At 44.7% G+C, this 21,753-nt stretch overlaps 1 protein-coding gene across 1 annotated transcript in view; it reads left to right on the top strand.

Annotated features, from left to right (window-relative positions):
• The window catches only part of spock2 (SPARC (osteonectin), cwcv and kazal like domains proteoglycan 2), a 71,732-nt gene that overhangs the window by 34,793 nt on the left and 15,186 nt on the right, over positions 1–21,753 (top strand). Inside the window, exons 3-6 of the mRNA XM_052041612.1 lie at positions 9,355–9,469; positions 13,519–13,624; positions 17,972–18,086; positions 20,435–20,545. Of these exons, the coding sequence (XP_051897572.1) occupies positions 9,355–9,469; positions 13,519–13,624; positions 17,972–18,086; positions 20,435–20,545 (447 nt within the window). The remainder of the gene's footprint in view (positions 1–9,354; positions 9,470–13,518; positions 13,625–17,971; positions 18,087–20,434; positions 20,546–21,753) is intronic.

Here is a 21,753-nt window from a genome sequence, read left to right as displayed (position 1 = left end):
AATTCCTGCTTTTGTTTCAGAAAAACTCTGCTTTTTTTTTGAAAGGTTATTGTAGAATCTTTTGCATGAGAGCTGTTTAATGATGCATCCAAAAACAAATAAAAATGTTTTTTTTTGGGTTTTGATGCAAATAAATTGTCATATGATAGAATAGAACCATTTGATATGGATAATGTATCACAATGGCAATCAGCAGAAATACCAAGTGTTTATAAGTGTTCTCCCGTTCAAGGGTGGACTGGAAGCTCCTGTCTCCACACTCTTGCCAGTTTTTATGAAGATCACAGTTATCCTGTTTCTTGATCTATTCTGTCATTGGGTTCTTCTCTATTGAGCTATTCTGTTCCTGTTTGAGGTGTTCCTCAAACAACACCACCAAGAACAGAAACCTTTTAAAACGTGGAAGGCCATAATCCCAATCCAGCTGCCCAATCAGAAGAGGAACAGGAGATAAAGACACCTACATTCAAAGTGGATAGTACACTAATCAGACAACAACCTAGGAATTGTGTCCTAGGTTGTGTCCTCGGTACAAGTGACAATAATAAACCAATACCAATACCGGAGATGAACTCCCTGTAAATAGTGTTGTGGTGACTGTGAGGGCAAGCGAGGTTATTAGTATGGTACTTTATCCAAATGATGGCATTTCCAGCTGTGTAGCATTCCTTCCATAGTGAACTGGGAGTAACAGACTGGATTTTGTGATGGCGTCTCTGAAATAGGAGTCAAACCCCATACCTTGTGTCTCAGTAGCTTGAGATGATAACATTGTTGAGGAAATGATCTTCAGTTTCTGACCTGTGCAAAGGGATATATTTTTTCAGACAGCGCAGAGTTATAGAAGGATGCATTAGATACCTTAAATCTCTCGACTGGGAAATATATTCCCAGCAACTCTGCCATTAGCGAGCATTTAATGATTATTTAATGAAGTCATTAAAGGTTATGGACTACAGTTTCTCAATGGCTTTTAGTCAGCTCCTATGTTTAGTGGCAATGCTTTTTAGACCCAACAACCATCCAACTTGGCTAAAGACCGAGAGCTAATGCACTCCCAGTGCCACTTAGTAAAGTGGACTGCAGTGATAGACTATCCTGGGGAGTTTTAACAGTAGCTGTTTGTGATTATATAGCACCTTTAAAGTACTTAACAGGCATGTAATTGGATCAGGGAAAACTGACAATGAACAAGGAACCAGGCATTAGATCAACAGTTGCAAAGTTTCAAAGTCAAGTTTATTGTTGTATGCGCCACATGTATGCACAGGTGCAATGAAAAACTTACTTGCAGCAGCATCACAGGCACATAGCATCATATAAGCAGCATTCACAAGAAAAACATAAATTATACGCAATTTTTACAAGAAAAATCAATTAGAACAAAAAAAAATCAAAGTCTATTTTAGTGCCAAATGTTCAAAGTGGTCATAGTGTTGCTATACTGAGGTAGTGATTATGGTTTTGCCAGTTGGTTCAAGAACCAAATGGTTGAAGGGAAGTAGCTGTTCTTGAACCTGGTGGTGTCGCACGTCAGGCTTCTGTACCTCCTGCCCGATGGTATCTGTGAGAAGATGGCATGGCCCGGATGGTGGGATCTTTGATGATGGATATTGCCTTCCTGAGGCAGTGCCTCCTGTAGGTACTACCCAGAGATATGTTTTGAGGAGTACCATGAAAGAGAAAGGTGGAGAGGTTTTGGTAAAGAATCCTGAAGCTTAAGGATGAAATGGCTAATGATGAGATGAAGGAGTAGGGGAACTGCTAGAGGCTAGTTTTTAGGGAGTTTTCAGGCTGAAAGGATTACAGAGATGGGGAAAAGCAAGACCAGGGTCATGGGCTCTCCTCATCCAAGAATGTAAGGTAAGGTTAAGGACTTCCCCACATAGGTTGATCCCTTAGCATTTTGGATGCTCAAATGTGCCCCTCTGTAACCAGGCAAATGTATTTCTACTCGTGGCCCTGGGTAAGACCATGGAGCAATGAAACACTCAATGAGGAATTTTTATAGTGGTTCTGTGGCTGAAAAAGGGCCAGTGCTGGTCAATGAGCTGAGGGGTAATGAATCTAGAACTATGGGTCACTGTATAAAAATAAGGGATCAGCAATTTTAAGACTGCAATGAGCATCTTTTTTTTAATTCTCTTCTTCAGAAGGTGATGAAAATAGAGTTGTCGAATACTTTAAGGCAGTGGTAGATAGATTCTTGATAAGCAAATGGGTGAAAGATTTTGCCTGGAGAGGAGGAATACTGAGTCAAGATTATGATGAGGTCAGCCATGATCTTATAAAATGGTGGGACAGCCTTAAGGGCCAAATGGCCCACTCGTGGTCTTAATCTGTTATGTTCCAATGACACTTTTATTCACTTATTTATTTTTTGGAGCTAGGTGTCTTTGGCAAGGTCAGCATTTAATGTACATTCCTAACTACCTTTGAAAAGGTGAACATGAGCTGTTGTAGAACTTTGGGGAAAATGCTCCCACAATTTTGGTGGAGAGGAAGTATCAGAATTCAGACCCAGTGACAAGGAAGGACCAAGAATATTCCCAATCAGTAGGTCCTCCCGTGTGCCTGAGGCCCTTGTCCATCCTGGTGGTAGAGACATCAGGTTTGGAAGGTGCTGGAGGAACAATGGAGGTAAGGAACTGCAGAGCATTTCGTGCTTGATGCACATTGCACAGTTGGTGGAGGGAATGAAAGTGTAGGAATCCTCTCCACATTCACCCGTCAAGACATCTCAGGATCTTACATGTTTCATTCAAGTCCTAGCAGATACAAGTCTTGCCTCACCAATTGTTCCTCGAATGACAACCCACCCATTCTAGGTATTAATCTAGTAAGCCTTCTCTGAACTGCTTCCAATGCAATAACCCATCTCCTTAAATAAGGAGACCAACACTCTACCCAGTGGTCCAGATGTGGTATTACCAACATTCTATGTGACTAACACACAACCTCTCTACTGTTGTATTCAATTTTTGTGGGAAGAAACAATAACATTTTGTTAGCTTTCCTAATTACTTTGGGTGGTGCGGTGGTGAAGCAGGCAGTGACACTGCATCACAGCTCCAGTGACTGGGGTTCAGTCCTGACCTCCAGTGATGTCTGTGTGGATTTTGCACCTTTGTCCTGTGACTGCAAAGGTTTCGCCCTCCCAACCTCTTGCTATTTCCACTCTTCCCTCCTCAATCTACCTATCATCCCTCCTCACCTGGATCCTCCTATCACTTGCTGCACCCCTTGCCCTCACCTCTTTATACTGGCTATCTCCCCTCCATCTTTCAGTCCAGATTGGTATTGGTATTGATTTATTATTGTCACATCTACCGAGATACGGTGAAAAGCTTTTGTTTGCATGCTCTGATTTCCTCCCACGTCTCAAAGACATGCTGGTTGGTGGGTTAATTGGCCACTGTAAATCACCCCCAGTGTAGATAGGTGGTGGGAGAGCCGGGGGAGGGGGGTGGGGGAGTTAATCAGCATTTGAGAGGGAATAGGTTACAGAGGAATAAGTGGGAAAGGGGGATTGATGGGATTGCTCTGAAAATTGGCATATTCTGAATGGGCTGAATGGCCTCCCATATCATTAGAAAATATGAAATTTGCTGTACTTGCACACCAGCCTTTTGTAAATCATGCACTAGGACTCTCAGATCCCTCTGCATCTCAGAGCTCTGCAGTCTGTCACCATTTAGACAATATGCATCTTCTTTTATTTTTAGTGCTACAATGGACAATTTCACATTTTCTCATATAACACTCCAGTTGCCAGATCTTTGTCCATTTACTTAACCTATCTAATTCTCTTTGTAGTCTCCTTACAAACTCGTTATAACTTACTTGCACTGCATTGAACCACCCCACTGTAATCTACTCTAGAATTTTCTCCTGTGTTTTATCTCAACAGCATCTTCTTAAGCTCCGGGTCACCCCCGGAGGATCGATAATCCTCCTTACTCACCAGTGGTTTCACATCAAAATAAGGCTGACCTTAAAAGCCTAAAAAAGCTGCTCAGTCTTCAAGGGGTTAAACTGTGACTTAAAGCATAGACACTCAAGTTTGTAAAATTGTCAGGGAGATAAGGTGTTTTGTCTGCTACTGGTTCACAGTGACACCCAAACGAACCAAAGCAAGAAGAGGAGAGTGAGAATTAAAAACCCAGAGCGTTAGATAAATCCAGAGCTCAGGTGGAACCTCTTTATCCAGAGAGTGGTGAGAATGTGGAATTCATTGCTTAGGGGAATAGTTGAACATAGGTGCATTTAAAGAGATAGAAGGTAAACACATGAGATGGAAAGGGGAATAGCAGGTAAAATACCAGAGGGGTTACAATCATGTGGAGCTCCATTGTTGGTATGGACGAGCTGAAGGGCCTATTTCTGTTCTACAATACTGTGCAGACTTTGCATTTCTTTCCTTAATAGATGGGATGGGGGCTTGTGCACCCACAGTGTTAGAATTTCTACAGATTTCAACAATCGCTGCTTTGTGTATCCAGGAGTAAAAGATCTTCTAATGAGGCCTGCAACACTTAGGTGTTGCTCAATCAAGCCCCCGTGTTGTAGTAGTGTCTTCAGATGCCCAGAGAATGTAGAGACAGGCAGGGATATAAATAGTATTTATATCTGGGGGCAGTGGGTGATCTGGTTAGCAAGGTGAGGTGTGCACTTAATACCAATAACCAAGCTAGCATGTTGCCATGGCAACAAGTCTTCCTGGCTCCCCTCCTCCACCACATACACAAAGTGCCTTTGAATGGCCAGCACTACAACACAGGAATTGGCCAAATTTAAGCCACACAGTTTAAAGGAGCCCAAATACATTGTCCAAAGAGAATACATTTTTTGTGCATGGAAGATTCTAGAACAGAGAGTAGGTTTTCTCCCCGGTGGATGAGGGACATTTTACAGTTGTTGAGGTCCCTGCTCAGTCATCCATTCCAAGCCGGACCAGATTTCTTCCCATCTTCCCAGTGGGTTCCCCCCCCCCCCCCCCATGGTTCCCATCTGCTCTCCCCACCTCCCTTATTTGGTTCCAGGCTCCACCTTCCTCTCCTATCAGATTCCATCATCTGCGGCCCTTTGCTGCCTCCACCTCTCACCTCCCGGCCTCTGTCACTATCCCAACTCTTCCCTCCTCCATCTGCCTATCACCCCTCCTCACCTGGATCCACCTATCGTCTGCCAGCTCTTGCTCCATCCCTTCCCCTCACCTCTTTATACTGGCTATCTCCCCTCTATTCTTTCATTTCAGATTGGTATTGGCATTGGTTTATTATTGTTATATGTACCGAGATACAGTGAAAAACTTTTGTTTTGCATGCCATCCAGACAGATCATGCCATACATAAGTACATTGAGGTAGTAAAAAGAAAATCAGAATGCAGAATATAGTGTTGCAGTTACAGGGAAAGTACAGTGCAGGTAGACAAACACAGTGCAAGGGCCACAACAAGGTAGATTGGGAGATCAAGAGTTCATCTTTTAGTGTATGAGAGGTCCGTTTAAGAGTCTGATAACAGCAGGATAGAAGCTGTCCTTGAGTCTGGTAGTGCGTGCTCTCAGGCTTTTGTATCTTCTGCCCAACAGGAGAGGGGGAGAAGAGAGAATGACCGGGTTGGGAGGGGTCCTTGATTATGTTGACTGCGGGAAGTGTAGTCGGAGTCCCGAAACATCAACTGTCCATCCCCTTCCATCGATGCTGCTCAACCCGCTGAGTTCCTCCAGTACTTTGTTTTTTGCTCCTGATTCCAGCATCTGCAGTTTCTTGCGTCTCCAGATTTCTTGTCCTCTGCAATCTCATCTGTGCCTTGGTACTATCTAGGCCATGCAAAATGCATTCCAGGCTGCAGCACCTAGACAAGCTCTGCAGTGTTGTGCAGAGCTTCCTTGTCAAGTCCAGTCAAGTTTATTGTCATATGCATAAGTATGGTGAGGTACAGGTAGAGTGAAAAACTTGCAGCAGCATTACATGCAGGTAGATTCAGGCAACACACAGAACATAAATTATACATAAATTATACAAAACGGTGAAGAGAAAAGACTCTGCAAAACAAGACAATACTGCAAAAAAAAAGCACAATCAGAGACATGTCCGTAGTAGTGCAAAAGAGGTGGTCCGTGGTGTTCTGTCGCTGAGGTAGGGTTAGGGTTGTGCAGGTCATTTCAAGAACCTGATGGTTGTAGGAAAATAGCTGTTCCCGAACCTGGTGGTGTGGGACTTCAGACCTCTGTACCTCCTGCCTGACGGTAGCAGCAATAATAATGGTAGAATCTTGCCCAAGAAACAAAGGACTGCAGATGCTGGAATGTAGATGAAAAACACAATGATGCTGGAGGAACTCAGCAGGCCAGGCAGCATCTGTGGAGAATCTTGCCCGTTGTGTCCATGCAGGCTATTTGGGGAAGCTTTCCAATCAGCCCCACCTCTCTGCACCTTCCCCTATAACCTTGTAATTCTCCCAAGTATTCATCCAGTTCACTTATGAACCTCCTTCCACCACCCATACATTCCAAAAATTCACTGTGTGAAAATATTCTCTGCCTCTTCCTTTGGATCGGCTGCCAACGAGAAGAGCTTGTAACATCTTGCATTGCTCTCCTGACCGGAATGTGACTCAGGCGTCACAAGACAAGCCTCAGACACACTTATTCTTGATCCGTGGCCAAAAGCCCAGGGCTTTGAACCTTCTGGAAGGCCATAACTTTTGCAGTCAATAGATTTCGTACTGTGGATATCATGAGTTCTTTGTGGAATTCTGCCAAAGTTTAAAGTTAAGACCCATTCCAGAATATTCCTTCAGCTACTGTTCTGATAAAATGCTAATTTCTTTGTAAATCAGTAATAGAATCTCAGTAGGTGTGTCTGTGATTAGTGACAGTCTAAGACTGTAGGTGGGTTTAAAGACCTGTGTTGTCCATTTTCTCATCAGTAGAATTAGATCCCCTAGAGGGAGCCAGATCCTGGAAAACCATCGCCTGCCACAGAACTAAAACTGGAATAACTCGGTTCTTCAGATGTGCAGCTTTTGTCAATGATACAACTGCCCTTTGCCAGTGACAGACCTCAAAACCACAACTTGAAAATTACCAGTGGTTTCTGTCAGTGGGAGTCATTGAGGGGAGACGTGGGAAGGAGGGAGAGGAGCTGGTGGAAAGGGAGATTACAGAGGCTAGGGAAGGCAGAGAGGAAAGTGAGGGGAAAGGAAGTTAGCTGTGGGGGGAAGTGAGAAGGAGAGAACAAGCTAAAAGGAGTGGGAGCAAAAGAAGGGCAGCGCAGCGGGGGAGAGAGGGGGGGAGGTGTTGGGTGAACCAACGTCAGATCTGTTCCAGGTTCATGAAGCACATCTCCAAAGAGCAGACTTGCTGGTGTGTAGGTGGTATCAGCGATGGCGGGTAGTGCTGCTGCCTCACCGCTTCAGGGACCCAACTTTGATCCTGACCTCAGGTGGCGTCCTGGGGAATTTGCACATTTTCCTCGGGTGACAGCACCAGTTTCTTCCCCCATCACCAAGATTTGCTGCTACATTAGTTGGCTCCTGTAACTTACCCCTTGGTGGAGAGGGGCAGCAACTGAACTAAAGGGGAGTTGATGGACATGTGAGAGAATTAGTTGTGAGGCTACAGGGAAATGGGCAGATGGGATAGCTCTGCTCAGAGCCCGAGTGGACCCTGTGGGCTGAATGGCCTCCTTCTGTGCTGTAATAAGTAAGGAGAAAGCATGTCCTGCTGTACAGTTGGAGACCATCTCAGTATCTCCTCCTGCCCAGGGCTGGGAACCAGCTGCCCATGAACCCAGTGCAAACTGCAACTCCAGGCATCGTTCCTCCCTGTTGTCACCCACCAGTTACCAGCCGCTGCTGGCCGGGGCATTGGGGCTGAGGGTGGGGGCCGGGGGTCGAAATAGGGCATCAGTGGGAGGAAAGGACAGGGCAGAGGATAGTGGGAGAGAGTGATGGATTGGGGTGGGGGGGGTGAGAGAAGATCAGAGTGGGATAGAGGGTGGGGGATTTTGGCGAAGAGGAGATCAGAGCAGGGAGAGAGGACTGAAAAACCCACAACATGGCCAGGCCCCCTCCCTCAAAGGAGCAACCCTAGGATCCACCACCAGCTTGCACTCCATACAGTTCAGTGGTGGGAGTGTTTCTGAACCATGTTATTCGATGAATTATAAACGGTGTCTGAAGGTGCTTCAACAATCTCACCTGGGAACCTTCCTGAGGAGATGTGGAGACCCAGGCTTCCATTGGTGTATGTGTAACCTTGCGTTTGGGTCATCCAGATCATGCAAGGATGTCCCAAGAACCTGGCAGTTTTCATAAATCACTGGCAACTGTCAGACCCAGTGAGTTCCTGAGAACATCAGAGGTGTAGTGTCGCATCTACAATAATCAAATACAGCTTTCTTCTGCAATTCAAAATGTAGACTCCTAAAGCAACTACACCTTGACTACCTGCATGTCCCATCCTGGCTACTTTGCAGGGCTCCTGTATTATTTATGCTCATCCTAGTTCCATTTTGGGAAATCTCAGCACTCAAGAAGATGTGACAGGACTGAGAAGGAAAGGGGAGGGAAGCCTGTGGAGGAGGAGAGAAGGGGAAGGGAGGAGAGTGAAGGGGATGAGACAGGCGCTGGTAACAGGTGAAGGATAGACACTAAAGTGTGGAGTCTCACTTTGTAAGAAGATCTTACAGAGGTTAATAAATTGGATGATATGTGGAATATATTCATTCTGAGTATTGTGTTGTAGTGAAATCATGGCTGGAGAACACAGGCACTGAATCATTCCAGATGAAGGGTCCTGACCCAAAGCGTCGACTGTCCATTTCTGCTGTCTGACCCACTGAGTTCTTCCAGCATCTCGTGTGTTGGTCCAGATTCCAGCATCTGCAGTCTCTTGTGTCTCCAGAGGGAAAACCATCTCTGGTGCTAGATACATGTAGGCGCATCAGTCCTTAATTATGCACATTTTCAATAGGAGGTGACCACAAGGAGTGGGCGGTATCCACATATGCTTTTAATGATGGGCTGGGAACCCATCTCAGACGATCCGGCTGCCCGCGCACTCAGCTCAAGCTGCAGCATTGAGCATGTTTCCTCCCTGTTGTCAGCCACTTTATATCAGTTGGTGTTCGCTGGGAGACTGGGGCCGGGGGACAGGAGGTTGAAGGGTTATGTTCCTGGGTAGAATGCGCATGAGGTGGAGAGCAAGCTGCCTGAATACTGGAAGAGAGCACGGAGTTAGGTGCTTAAGAGGCAAAGTGAGACTGAATGAGGAAAGAAATGCTGGGGATTGTTCGTGTCTGTCTGCTCTCACTTGGAAGTAACCACCAGACGATTCCCTCCACAGCACTGGATCCCACCAAGGACCCATGTCAGAAGGTGAAGTGCAGTCGTCACAAAGTGTGCATCTCCCAGGGGCAGGAGAGGGCCATGTGCATCAGCCGGAAGAAACTACAACACAGGTCAGTTGCAGTGTGTGGTGTGCGTCACACCAACACACCCACTTAATGCAAGAACAGGAAATTCTGGAAATATTCAGCAGGTCAGGCCGCATCGGTGGGAAGAGAAACAGAGTCCGTGCTTCAGGGCAGGGACTCTTTGTCTGACATGCTGACAAAATGTTAACTCTTGTTTCTCTTCCCACAGATGCAACCTGTCCTGCTGAGTATTTCCAGTGTTTTCTGTTTTTGTTTTAGATTTCCAGCATCTGCAGTTTTTTTTTGATTTTCATGTAATGCAAGAAGTAGCTGTACATCATTTTAAGATCCAGAATTATGGTATACATAAAAATAATTACACATTGTATCTAGTGACACACGTACACACCTCCGTACTGACACACACTTTCATAATGGCAGGCACGGTAGTGTAGCAGTTAGTGTGACGCTATTACAGTGCCAGTGACATGGGTGCAATTCCGGCCACTGTCTGTAAGGAGGTTGTACGTTCTCCCTGTGTCTGCATGGGTTTCCTCCGGTTTCCTCCCACATTCCAGAGACGTATGGGTTAGGAAGTTGTGGGCATGCTGTATTGATGCTGGAAGCATGGCGACACTTGCAGGCTACCCCCAGAACACTCTACACAAAAGATGTATTTCACTGTGTGTTTCGATGTACATGTGACTAATAAAGATATCATTTATCAAATACAATTGCAAGCGCGCGTGCGCTCACACACACACACACACACACACACACACACACACACACACACACACACACACACACACACACACACACACAAATGATAATAAAACGCATCTTGATCATGACACACAATTGATAGTGGTACACATCCTGATAATGGCATGCAGTTTACTAATGGCAAACACACATCGGTAATAGGACACACATGTGAGTAAACACACACTCATGCACATCATGCACATTAGGGAATTGAGTATGGGAGTTGGGACATTATGTGGCAGTGTATAAGTCATTGGTGAGGCCGCACTTGGACTACTGTGTACAGTTTTGTTACCCTGTGATAGGAAAGACGTGGTTAAACTGGAAAGAACGTAGAAAAGATTTACGAGGATGTTGCCAGGACCAGAGGGCCTGAGTTATAGGCAGAGGTTGGCCAGGCTAGGTCTTTATTCCTTGGAACGTAGGAGAATGAGGGGTGACTTTATAGAAGTGTTTAAAATCATGAGAGGCATAGATAAGGTGGACGGTAACAGTCTTTTCCCCAGGGTAGGGGAGTCCAAAACTAGGGGGCATAGGTTCAGGGTGAGAGGGGAAAGACTTAGAAGGGACCTGAGGGGCAACTTTTTCACACAGAGGGTGGTGAGTGTATAGAATGATATACTCAGAGGAAGTGGTTGAGGTAGGTACAGTAGTATCATTTAAGAAGCACTTGGATAGGTACATGGAGGGGCGGGGCTGGGAGGGATATAGGCTGAATGCAGGAAATTGGGACTAGCTGGGTGGGCACCAGGGTTGGCATGGACTGGTTGGGCCAAAAGGCCTGTATCTGTGCTGTATTGCTCTATGATTCCATGACTCTATCCAATCAATAATGACAACATCATGATAATGACATAACTGGACACATGGTTCTGTGAAGGGGAGCATAGACTAGATTTTAGTGCATGGGGCTCATTGGAAGTGATTTCTGGTCCGTATGTTTTACCAACTGACAGAGAGAAATTTGACCCCTTGAAATGGGCCCCAGTAAGACTCAACCTACAAACACTGCAACATACAAATCCCATCAACCATCAAGTAGCCACCATCCTTGCATATCTGAGTCACACACAATTGCTAATGCCATAGCATAAGATCAGGAGTTAACCTCAGAGGAAGTAGGCCATGTGATTCATGATACCACATGCTCCTCTGCAGCCATGGGAAGTCTTCATCCATTCAGTCCCATTTGGCAGTGATAGATCCTGGTCTCAGGACCGTAAGCTACAAACTAATTACTGTGAACAACAATATCTCAGTTAACAAAATTGACAAAGGTTCATTGGTAGAGTGATGAAACTGTCCTTGAGCTGTGCACAGCCAATGTAAAAATGATCGCTGATAATAAAACAGAATCCTTTTAAAGCTAGGTTCTATTGATCATTGATAATTATTAATGCACAAAGTCTCTCCTGTGGGACAGTAATTGTCCTCATATATACAAAGTGTCTTGTTACAGTTGAATATATGGAAAACATTAAGGATTTGCTTCAGTTCATGCTAGGCTAATGTGAAGCCCATTGTCGTTAACTCACAGGATAATGGAACAGACCTCCAGAGGATGCCCTTAAAAAATTCTCGGGGAAGCAGGGAGGTTATGCTGAATCTGTATAAAACAGTGATCCAACTTCAGTTGGTGTATTGTGTTTAGTTCTGGTTGCCACCTTAGGAAGGCACTAGAGAGGGTCCAGGAAGGATTTACAGGAATTGTTCCTGGGATGAGGGTTTACAGTTACAATGGTATATTAGAGAGGCTGGGACTGTTTCCTTTGGAGAAGATAAGGCTAAGAGGAGATCTGATAGAAATATAGAAAATGTTGAGGGAGATGCAGGAGACTGCAGATGCTGGAATCTGCCGGCAACCACAGGCTGCGTAGCAAAGTTTTTCCTCCAGATTCCGGCATCTGCAGTCTCCTGTGTCTCCCTCATCATTTTCTATATTTCTATCAGATCTCCTCTCAGCCTTCTCTTCTCCAAAGGAAACAGTCTCAGCCTCTTTAATATATCATTGTAACAAACAAGATGCTGGAGGAACTCACCAGGTCAGGCAGCATCTGTGGAGGGAAATGGACAGTCGACGTTTCGGGTCGAGACCCTTCATCTGGACTGCATGATGAAAAATGATGAGGGGTCTGGACAGAGTGGATAGTGGGAGGCTGTTCCCCTTGGTGCAGGCGTCGAGGACTAGGCGGCACAGGAATAAAATAGAGAGGATTACTAGGGAAATGAGGAAAAACTTTGCTATGCAGCCCGTGGTCGGGATCTAGAGTGCCCTGCCGGCAGATGTGGTGCAGGCAGGTTCCATGGTGCAAGGCTACAGAGAAAGGGCCAGTGGGTGGAACAAGGGAGCTGCTCTGGTAGAGAGCCAGTGCAGACAAGATCAGCTGAATGTCCTCCTGCAATGTAATCATTCCATAACGTTATGAAAAAGGAGATCGCTTGTTAAGTCTTGAGAAAGGGATTGCTGAGGACTAGCGGGATATTAATAGCATTCAATGGTTTATTTTTTAGTTAGGCAAAGAATTCTTTAATGTAGAGGTGGGGGATACATTCACTATGGATAACAAAGGTTGGAGGTGTGACAACTGGCTGCATTTGTGGAGTGGTTTGTAAGAGTGCTTGCAGGTTGAATCACTCTCCATTTTTCCTTTTCTCAGTGGGGAAGTTGATCTGGCCTTTGTAAGGTCATTCACCTAAATGACATCACCATTGACAATGCAGCACTCCCTCAGCGCTGTACCACATAGGACAAGAGCAGCAAAAGCATGGGGGACACCACCTCCTGAAAGTTGCCCTCCAGTCCACACACCATCCTGACTTGGAAATATATCGCCGTTCCTTCACCGTCACTGGGTCAAGATCCTGGAACTCCCTCCCTAACAGCATTGTGGGTATATCCACCCCTCAAGGACCACATCACGTCAAGAAGGCAGCTCACCACCACCTTCTTAAGGGCAATTAGGGATGGGAATTAAGCTCTGGTTCAGCCTGCAAAGCCCATATCCCTTGAAAGAATTAAAAACAACTCCGTCCACTTGATCAGTCTCAAAATTAATTGCTGTAGCTTCAACTGCCAAGTTCCTAAGTTCTGGAATTTCCTCCTTAAATATCCACCCTCTACCTCTCTTTGCTCTTATTCCTCAAAATCTACTACTTTGCCAAAGCTTCTGATCATCTGCACTAATATCCTCCTACGTGGTTCATTGTCGGTCCTCTCATCTGTGACAGCTTCTACGAAGCACTTTGCAATGTTTTTGTTATTTTGAGGACATTCCAAAAGTCAGTGTTGTTGGTGTGTTGCTCATTGTAAATTCTATTTGCTCTAGAATCAAGCAGTCATCCGTGGAACAAGTGGAGAGCCCCTGCAAGCCATGCCAATCAGTTCAAATGTCTCCTGTTTGTGGCACAGATGGGCACACATACACTTCTCAGGTAGGTCTCTGATTCACTATGACCGCAACACCCAACTTAATAGGTGAAGACATACTGAATAATTGTATTCCCAAAGCAACTCGATAAATAACTAGGAAAAAATTGAGAAAATGATGAAATGAATCAGCGAACAAAGCTCTTTCAAAGATCTAGTGCAGGGACAATGAATTCAATGGCTTTTTGTATTCTGTATCACTCTATGACACCACAAAGGCCTTGGTTGGTAATGGTGCTTAAGGTGGTTGGATTCCAAGCATGGCATTGATTGAATCATTGATAGACCATATCATGCCATTTTCCATGGAAATCAAGATACATTATTCTGCTGCAGTTGTGAGTAAGTTGTAGCATTTCCTTCAATGTCATTGTTCAACAGCAGGAGCTCAAATTGGTTAGAGGACAAGCCGACAGTTTTTTAATCTATTATTTAGAAGTGTAAATCTTGCAGACAATTAGGAATTCTATTGGTGAGAAAGTTTCCCTGTAATTATTCTTTGGAGTGTGGGAATGTGGTGGGCAAGTCTCGGAACATTAACGTATCTCCCATGACATTGCTCATGGTGAGTCTGTCTGACACTCTCCTTGCTTTTACAGCATGAACATGTCCTTCTCCTCCTTTCCTCTCCCTATCTTACGTTCCTCCTCTCTCTGTCCTGCTACACTTTCTGTTGTTCAGCTTTTCTCTGCCCCTCCCTCTATGCTTTTGAGTTGGGGGGGTGGATCAAGGCAGAGCCGAAGACACCACATGTCAGAGTTGGAATTTGTTCCCTTTTGCCATCCTACATACAAGAACTCTTCCTCAGGAAAACAAATCCCGGGACCATATTTATATGCTGTAAACCCCCTTGTTGGTTTATTTTAGAGGTGTTTGTTAATTATTTTTAATTCAGTTTTTGGGATCTGGTTACAAATGGCAAGGCCAGCATTTATTGCCTGTCCCTAACTGCCCTTGAGGAGTTGGTGGTGAACCACCTTCTTGAACCACTATAATCCTTCTGAAATAAAATAGCTCTGTCCCCCCTAAGTAAGTCGCCACTTGAGGTGAAGCTTGGAGTCAGGTGTTGCACAGAACACTAATTAAACATCAGCCAATTGATCAGATTCCATAAATGACCAGATTTATTGATTTCAGTTCCAACAAGTTGTCAGTGTGGGATTTGAACTACAGTAACCACTGTGATGCTTCAACTTCTGGTCACCAGTCAGTCTCTCCAAAAAGACAAATTATATATTATGTTGACAGGTTTGTCTATGCTGCCTCAAATGACTGATATATCTCCTAATGTAGCTGTCAGTTTGTTGGTAGTTACAGGGGTTACGTTAATACTCATTCCCCATTTGTAATTATGATATTCAGAACTAATTGCAAGTGCTTCGCTCAATCCCATTTATCACAGAAAGGCTTGTGTTCAATTTGTGATTATCATTTTTAATTTATTCCATTATACAGGCTGTTCACTCCTAGATCACTGAACTCCCCATGTACTGATTTAAAAATCCCTCGTATAATATAAAAAACAGAAAACACTGGAAATATTCAGCAGGTCAGGCCACCCACCATTGGGAAGAGGAACAGAATCAATGTTTCAGGTCAAAGACCCTTTGTCAGGACTGGGGAGGAGAGAAAAGAAGCTGCAGATGTCTCTGATAGGGTAAAACTGGTGACCATGGGGATAAGCTGTAGATAAGGTTATCTGCTCAATGAGTGAGTGGGAGCAGTCAGGGGGTGAGAACATCGACAAAAGAATGTAGGAGTTGTGAAATGCAGAGCAGGGAGACGTGCCCGGCAGGTCAACCTGAAACATTGCCTCTGTTTCTCTTCCCTTAGATGCTGTCTGCCCTGATGAGTATTTCTAGCAATTTTTGTTTTTATTTTAGATTCCTAGCATCTGCAGTTTTTTTGATATTCTTTTAAAAATACCTCCCTGTCCTTGTCCAACCTTGCCCCAGAATCATCTCCAGTCTGACCCCCCCCCCCCCACCCCCCAGCTCAAATTGTTAGAGTTTGATCCACATTATGGAGCAACCTCCCTTGGTGGAGCCATTGACCATCAGTCTTGCTGCTTTCTTTAACTTTGTTGCTTGAAAAAGCTCCTCAAGCAACACCTTTGAGCTCATTAGTCATAGCGTCATAGTCATACACCACAGAAGCAGGCCCTTCGGCCCAACCTGTCCATGCTGACCAAGATGCCCATCAAAGCTAGTCCAATTTGCCCATGTTTGACCCATATCCCTTTAGACCTTTCCTATCCCCGTACCTGTCCAAATGCCTTTTAAATGTTGTTGTTGTACCTGCTCAACAACTTCCTCTGGAATTACTGGACATGGAAACCAAAGCTGCAGTCTGGTGTCTCCATCTCATTATAATCTCCCACTCAGGCCTTTATCCAGCTCCCTTGTCAAAGCTCCCATTTAATAACCATTGTATCAAGACCAGTCACTGTGACACCAGACAGGACTGCCTTGGAGATGCAGGCAGAATGGTCGGCTGCCTCCATTGATGGAAGTGCTAGTTTTCAGATACACCAATCTTCAGTGTGAACCAATTACCTATTCCCTCATCCACCCTTACTCCATTCCCCACGAATAAAAGTACTCAGGAAATTCTCAGGTAATGCTGTGACCACCTTTGTCTCCTTCGGTCCCCTTCCTGTGCTTTCCCTTCTTTTTCAATCTTTTTATTAGTTTTCAAATTAGTACAGATTAATATATAACATCAGTGTTTGTACATGTAATACAAAGAGATCAGGAGAGCAATCATGGCATAGATAATCATAAAGAACAATAAAATGTAAAAAAATCTGTAGATCCAACGATCTCTTAGTAAATGAATGTAATATAAAAGAAAGGAAAGAAAAAGATTTACTATATAAAAAAGAGAAAAAAAATCCCCAAATCAATAAGAAAAATTATAAACAATATATCAAACTAAACTAAACAGAAAAATTTAAAAAAAACAAACAGAAAAAAAGAGAAAAGAAAGACTGGACTAAAATTTCTCAGTAGAAACAGAGCAATATTATGTCGTCAACTCTGTTCCTCTTTTGCTGTGCTTTCCAATGGAAGCTTTCATGAATTCAGGATATAGTGATGTTCTGTTGAAGTGTAATCATCTTTATAAAGTGGGAAACACAACTGCTGATTTCTGCACAGCAAGATCCCGCTAATAGGAATGTGGTGGTGACCAGATTATTTTAACAAAGTTTGTTCGAGAGTAAATATTGGCCAGGACATGAGATAATCCTCCCTCCCCCTTTCCTTAATAGTGGATTCTTTGACCTGAGAGGTTTACCAATCATCCGCAAGGCAGCAATGTCATTACTGCAGTACACCCTCAGTTCTGCAATGTTATGTACCATTGAATTCTCCCACTTTAAGTAATCCACACAACCCCCCCCCCACACACCCACTCCCAACCATGCCTTTTCATCCCTTTCCTAGCCTATCTCTCTTTTTACTACCCCCCCTTTTTCCCTCCGTACCTTTGACCCATCCCCCGGGGGATCTGCTCTCCCCTCCTCCCCCACACCTGCTTATCACTACCTCTTACCTGCATCTACCTATCACCACCTTGTGCCCACCCTGCCTCCCCTCTTTTGTCCACCTATCACTGCTCTGCTTTTCCCTCCTATATATTGGGCTTCCCCTTTTCCTATCTTCAGTCCTGAAGAAGGGTCCTGACCCGAAACGTTCACCGCCTGCTTTTCTCCATGGATGCTGCCTGACCTGCTGAGTTCCTCCAGCATCATCGTGTTTTTCATCTAGATTCCAGCATCTGCAGTCCTTTGTTTCTCTTACCCAGGTCTCAAGAGTGGGATTTGAACCCACAAACTTCTAATAGTAAGGCACAAGTGCGACCCACTGAGCCACAAATGACACCCGTGTGTGAGGTTGGGTTACAGCCTCACACATTGGGATTCAGCCCATGGGGGAACTGATGCAGCCTGTGAACTGGTGCAATAATCTCATTGCTCCATTCCCTGGACTGTGCTTTCAAAACCTGAGGCCCAGGAAATTAAGCCATCTTTGTTAATTTACGTCATCTTATTTTTTGATCGGGTCCCATGTTTTGTGCTAAGGGCTTGAGGAGGCGTCTTGCTATATTTATCCAGGCAGTGTTGGGCACATGCCCATGCCACTCAATCAAACCAGAATGAAAATAACCTTTGGAGAAAGAAAAAGAAAATTGAAAGGAAATAATTAAAAGGATTAATTAGCTGACAGCTCATTCTGCAGTTAACAACTCTGGACGTTGTCCAAGTGAGATCATCTTGTTGACTGGTTCTAATCTCTCTTTATCTACTGGCTTTTTTCTGTCCCTTTGTCTCCCTCATTCCCCCTCTACAGTGTAAACTGGAGCTGCAGGTATGTCTGACTGGGAAACAGCTTACCCAACAGTGTGAAGGCAAGTGTCCATGTCCAACAGAGCGCACATCGACCTCTGATCCAGGGAACAAACCAGGTGAATGCCAGACGCAGGCCCAGAGGACCAGTGACAATCGGGCAGCCCACGAATGTCTTGGTGGAAGCGATGGACCTGACTGGTCCGTGCTCATTTTAACTTACAGGGCTCTGGTTGCTCGACTGTTAAGGTTACTCAAGGCTGAGATTGATAGGATTTTGGACAGTAGGGAACATGAAGTACAAGGGAATCAGGTGGGTATGTAGACTTCCAAGTTTCTTTGCAAAATAAGAGGCCATTCAGCTCATCGAGTCCAGGTCCACTCAGAGAGCAATCCCCTTCTTCCACTAATTTTCCCTGTAACCTATTCTCCTCTCATTCCTTTTAGTTCTACCACCCACCTACACTCGGGTCAATTTACAGTCACTGATTAACCTACCGATTCGCAGGTCTTTGGGATGTGGGAGGAAACCGGAGGAAACGTACACGGTCACAAGGAGAATGTGCTAAATCCACACAGACGGCTGCGGAGGTCAGGATTGAACCTGGGTCACTGCAGCTGGAGTGACAGCTGTGCCGCCCAAATAGAGGATCAGCCATGATTTTGCTGAGTGACAGAGGAGGCTAGAGGGGCCTCACATCTTACACTCAACCCTCCTTCATGTTCTTAACTGCCGCCCAGTGATCCAGTGTGGTATCATCATGGACAAATGAAGGATACTGAAGAAGAACCTCTTCTTTGATCCCAGTCCACAGTAGTGTGGTCAAGATCGGTGGTTCACCTTACATGAGGGTGAAGTTCCAATGTCCAGTCCCACCTCAACATAGACAGTAGCCTGTCCACACCAATGATGAAAGGAAGCAAATCGCACCATCTTTATTTCTGATTCTACACCTGATGTATATGGCTATTGCTAAAATATCTTTTGAGAGGCTGTACTGGAGACTACAACAAGTCTACATCTCAGGTACACGTGGGTAGCCAGTTCACTCCATCTTTACTTACATATTTATACAAGTGTGTGGTTCAACCATCTATCCAAACAAATACTAATTTAGCACCTTGGCCAGATCCATGATTCCCTTTGACTGACGGGGCAAGTGGCCTCTACCATTGTCGTTAATCTTCCATAATTCCTCAGTATCTCTGAAGCTGACCAGTAAGTACAGAACACAGAAAGAATGAGGCCATTCACAGCCTTGAGCCCACACAGCACCCCCCCCCCCCACCCTTTTCACTGAGGTGATGGTTGATATGTGTCCCAACTCCAAGTGCCACCCTTTCCCCCATATCCCTTCAGCTTCTGGTTGACAAATTTCTATTTAAATTAACAATTGCCCTACCACCATGTGTTATTTACAGCAAGTTCCAAGTCTACCACTCTGAGAATTAATGTTAAGATTGTTGCTTCAATTCCCACTTTGGTTGGGGAAAGAGTTGACCTTTGGCCATTAATGCCGACCATGTGGGAGAATATTGACTGCCGGCAAGTGCCATCTGCACAAATTCAGTTCTGTTAACTTCAGTGGAATGCAGTGTGTTGGATTGAGTACAGATGGCAGGCAATATTCTCGCACAGGTTTAACCCTAGTGACTGAAGAATTTTTTCCTCTTAAAACTTAATTCTCTAGGATTTTATGCTCCAGAGTTGTTCTTGACTAATGTGGCATCAACAGACCCTTACATTCCATTGTCTAATAACTTTTTGCATGAAATAATTAATCCTGACCTTTCCTTTACTGTTCCATTATACTTTAAACTTCATGGTAGTGATCACAAGGCTATGACTTTGGATTTATGCCATGTAAATCTTATTGAGTAAACAATCCATTTTTCTTCTCTTCTTTTCTGAAGTTGGGACATCGGAAATGCGAGGTAGGAAAAAGGCCCAAGGGTTATCTGATTGGCATCTACCATGTGACATAATGATATTGAAGTTGTAGACTAGTCATAGCTGTCAGTGTCTGCTTGTCCACCTGTGGCAGACTCAGACATGAGACAAGCAGACACCCAGGGTTGCGGGCCTTCAGAAATCAGGGCATATTTGCAAAACAGCCAATGACATGTTCAGTGTTGGTTGTCAGGTCTAATTGGTAATTGGTTTATTATTGTCACACGCACCAAGATAAAGTGAAAAACCTGCTTCTGAGATCATCGATTCAATAGATCTGAATAACAGGCAGGCTGTACAATAGACAGCCAATAAGCTTGCTTTGTGGCATCACCAATTGTCCAGTTTTGTCCCCAGATTCACCCCAAAGATCCTCCCTTACCACCCACCATGTCTCCACTCAATGGACAAGGCTTTCATTGTTCCCAGTCTGGTGTCCTGTACCACCCTGATGTGGGGGCAGTTCCAAACACTCACAGCTACTTTATCATTTGCTCTCTGTCCCTCTCTCCATAGCTGGATGCACAGGCCAGGACCTCGCAGATCTTGGCGACCGACTCAGGGACTGGTTCCAACTGCTGCATGAAAATGCCAAGCAGAACAGCTCCGGCAGGCCAACAGACAATGGTAAGACTATGAGTAGTTCTGTAGTTGATATTAACCAACATGGAGATGCTGCTACAGACAGAACAAGGGATCAAATGGCACATCACACAAACGCTGGAGGAACTCAGCAGGACAGGCAGCATCTATGGAAGGAAATGTATAATCGACATTTCAGATCGAGACGTCGACTGCCCATTTCTCTCCACAGGTGCTGCCTGACCTGCTGAGTTCCTCTAGCACTTTCTGTGTTGCTCCAGATTCCGGCATCTGCAGTCTCTTGTGAATCAAATAGCACATTCCACCAATATACAGATTAAACATACTAGAGCATACTAGGACCAGTTTTGTGTGCAACAGTCTCAGAGGTGGAATCAATACAGGCTTGGCAGTGGCTCGGTGGTTAGCACTCTTGCCTTTTAATTGGAAGGTTGTTGGTTCAGATCCTGTTCCAATAACTTGAGCACAAAAGTCAAGGCGGATGTTCCAGTCCAATACTGAGAGAATGCTGCATTGTTGGAGAAACAGTCTTGTGGATGAGATGTTAATCGGTTTTTGGACTCTACAACACATCACAACACACTTCTGGCCATTATTTATCTCTCAACCGATTCCAAAATAAACAACATACAGTTAAACTCCAGTAATCCAGCATTTGATAGTTTGGAAGTCCTGCTTGTCCGGCATCTGGCTCATTCATGAGTTTGGAATGTGAGCCAGGTGTCCAGAAGTGGGTTGAGTGTGCAGCCAGAGCTGAGCTTGGGGAAGGAAACACCAGGGGTCAGGAACATGAGGAGGTTTGTGACTAGATCTGGAGTCCAGAGTGCTTGTATATTTCCTGCTCCCCTTACACTCACCGGGTTCATTGGAAACTGTATTGTACTACTGTGTAACATGTTAAAAAAAAAAGTGAAATAAAAGCGTGTTTGGTATTAAGAGAAGTAACATCCAGTAGTCCAAAAAATCTGCTGGTCTGGCACCACCAAAGTCCTTAAGGTGCCAGATTACCGGACTTTGACTGTATCTGGTCATTATCACATTGCTGTTTATGGGAGTTGCCCTGGACAAATTTGCTGCAGTGTTTTCGACATTGTACAATGAAGCACCTTTGCTCCGTCCGTCACAACAGCCAGGACCTCCTGGTGGCCACCCACTTCAATTCCACATCCCACTCCCACACTGACATGTCTAGCCATGGCCTCCTCTACTGCCACGTTGAGGCCAGATGCAGG

Source organism: Pristis pectinata, chromosome 30, assembly GCF_009764475.1.
Source record: "Pristis pectinata isolate sPriPec2 chromosome 30, sPriPec2.1.pri, whole genome shotgun sequence".
Lineage (NCBI taxonomy): Eukaryota > Metazoa > Chordata > Chondrichthyes > Rhinopristiformes > Pristidae > Pristis > Pristis pectinata.
The sequence above is the reverse complement of the archived record's forward strand: the minus strand, read 5'-3'. Positions and strand labels throughout refer to the sequence as shown.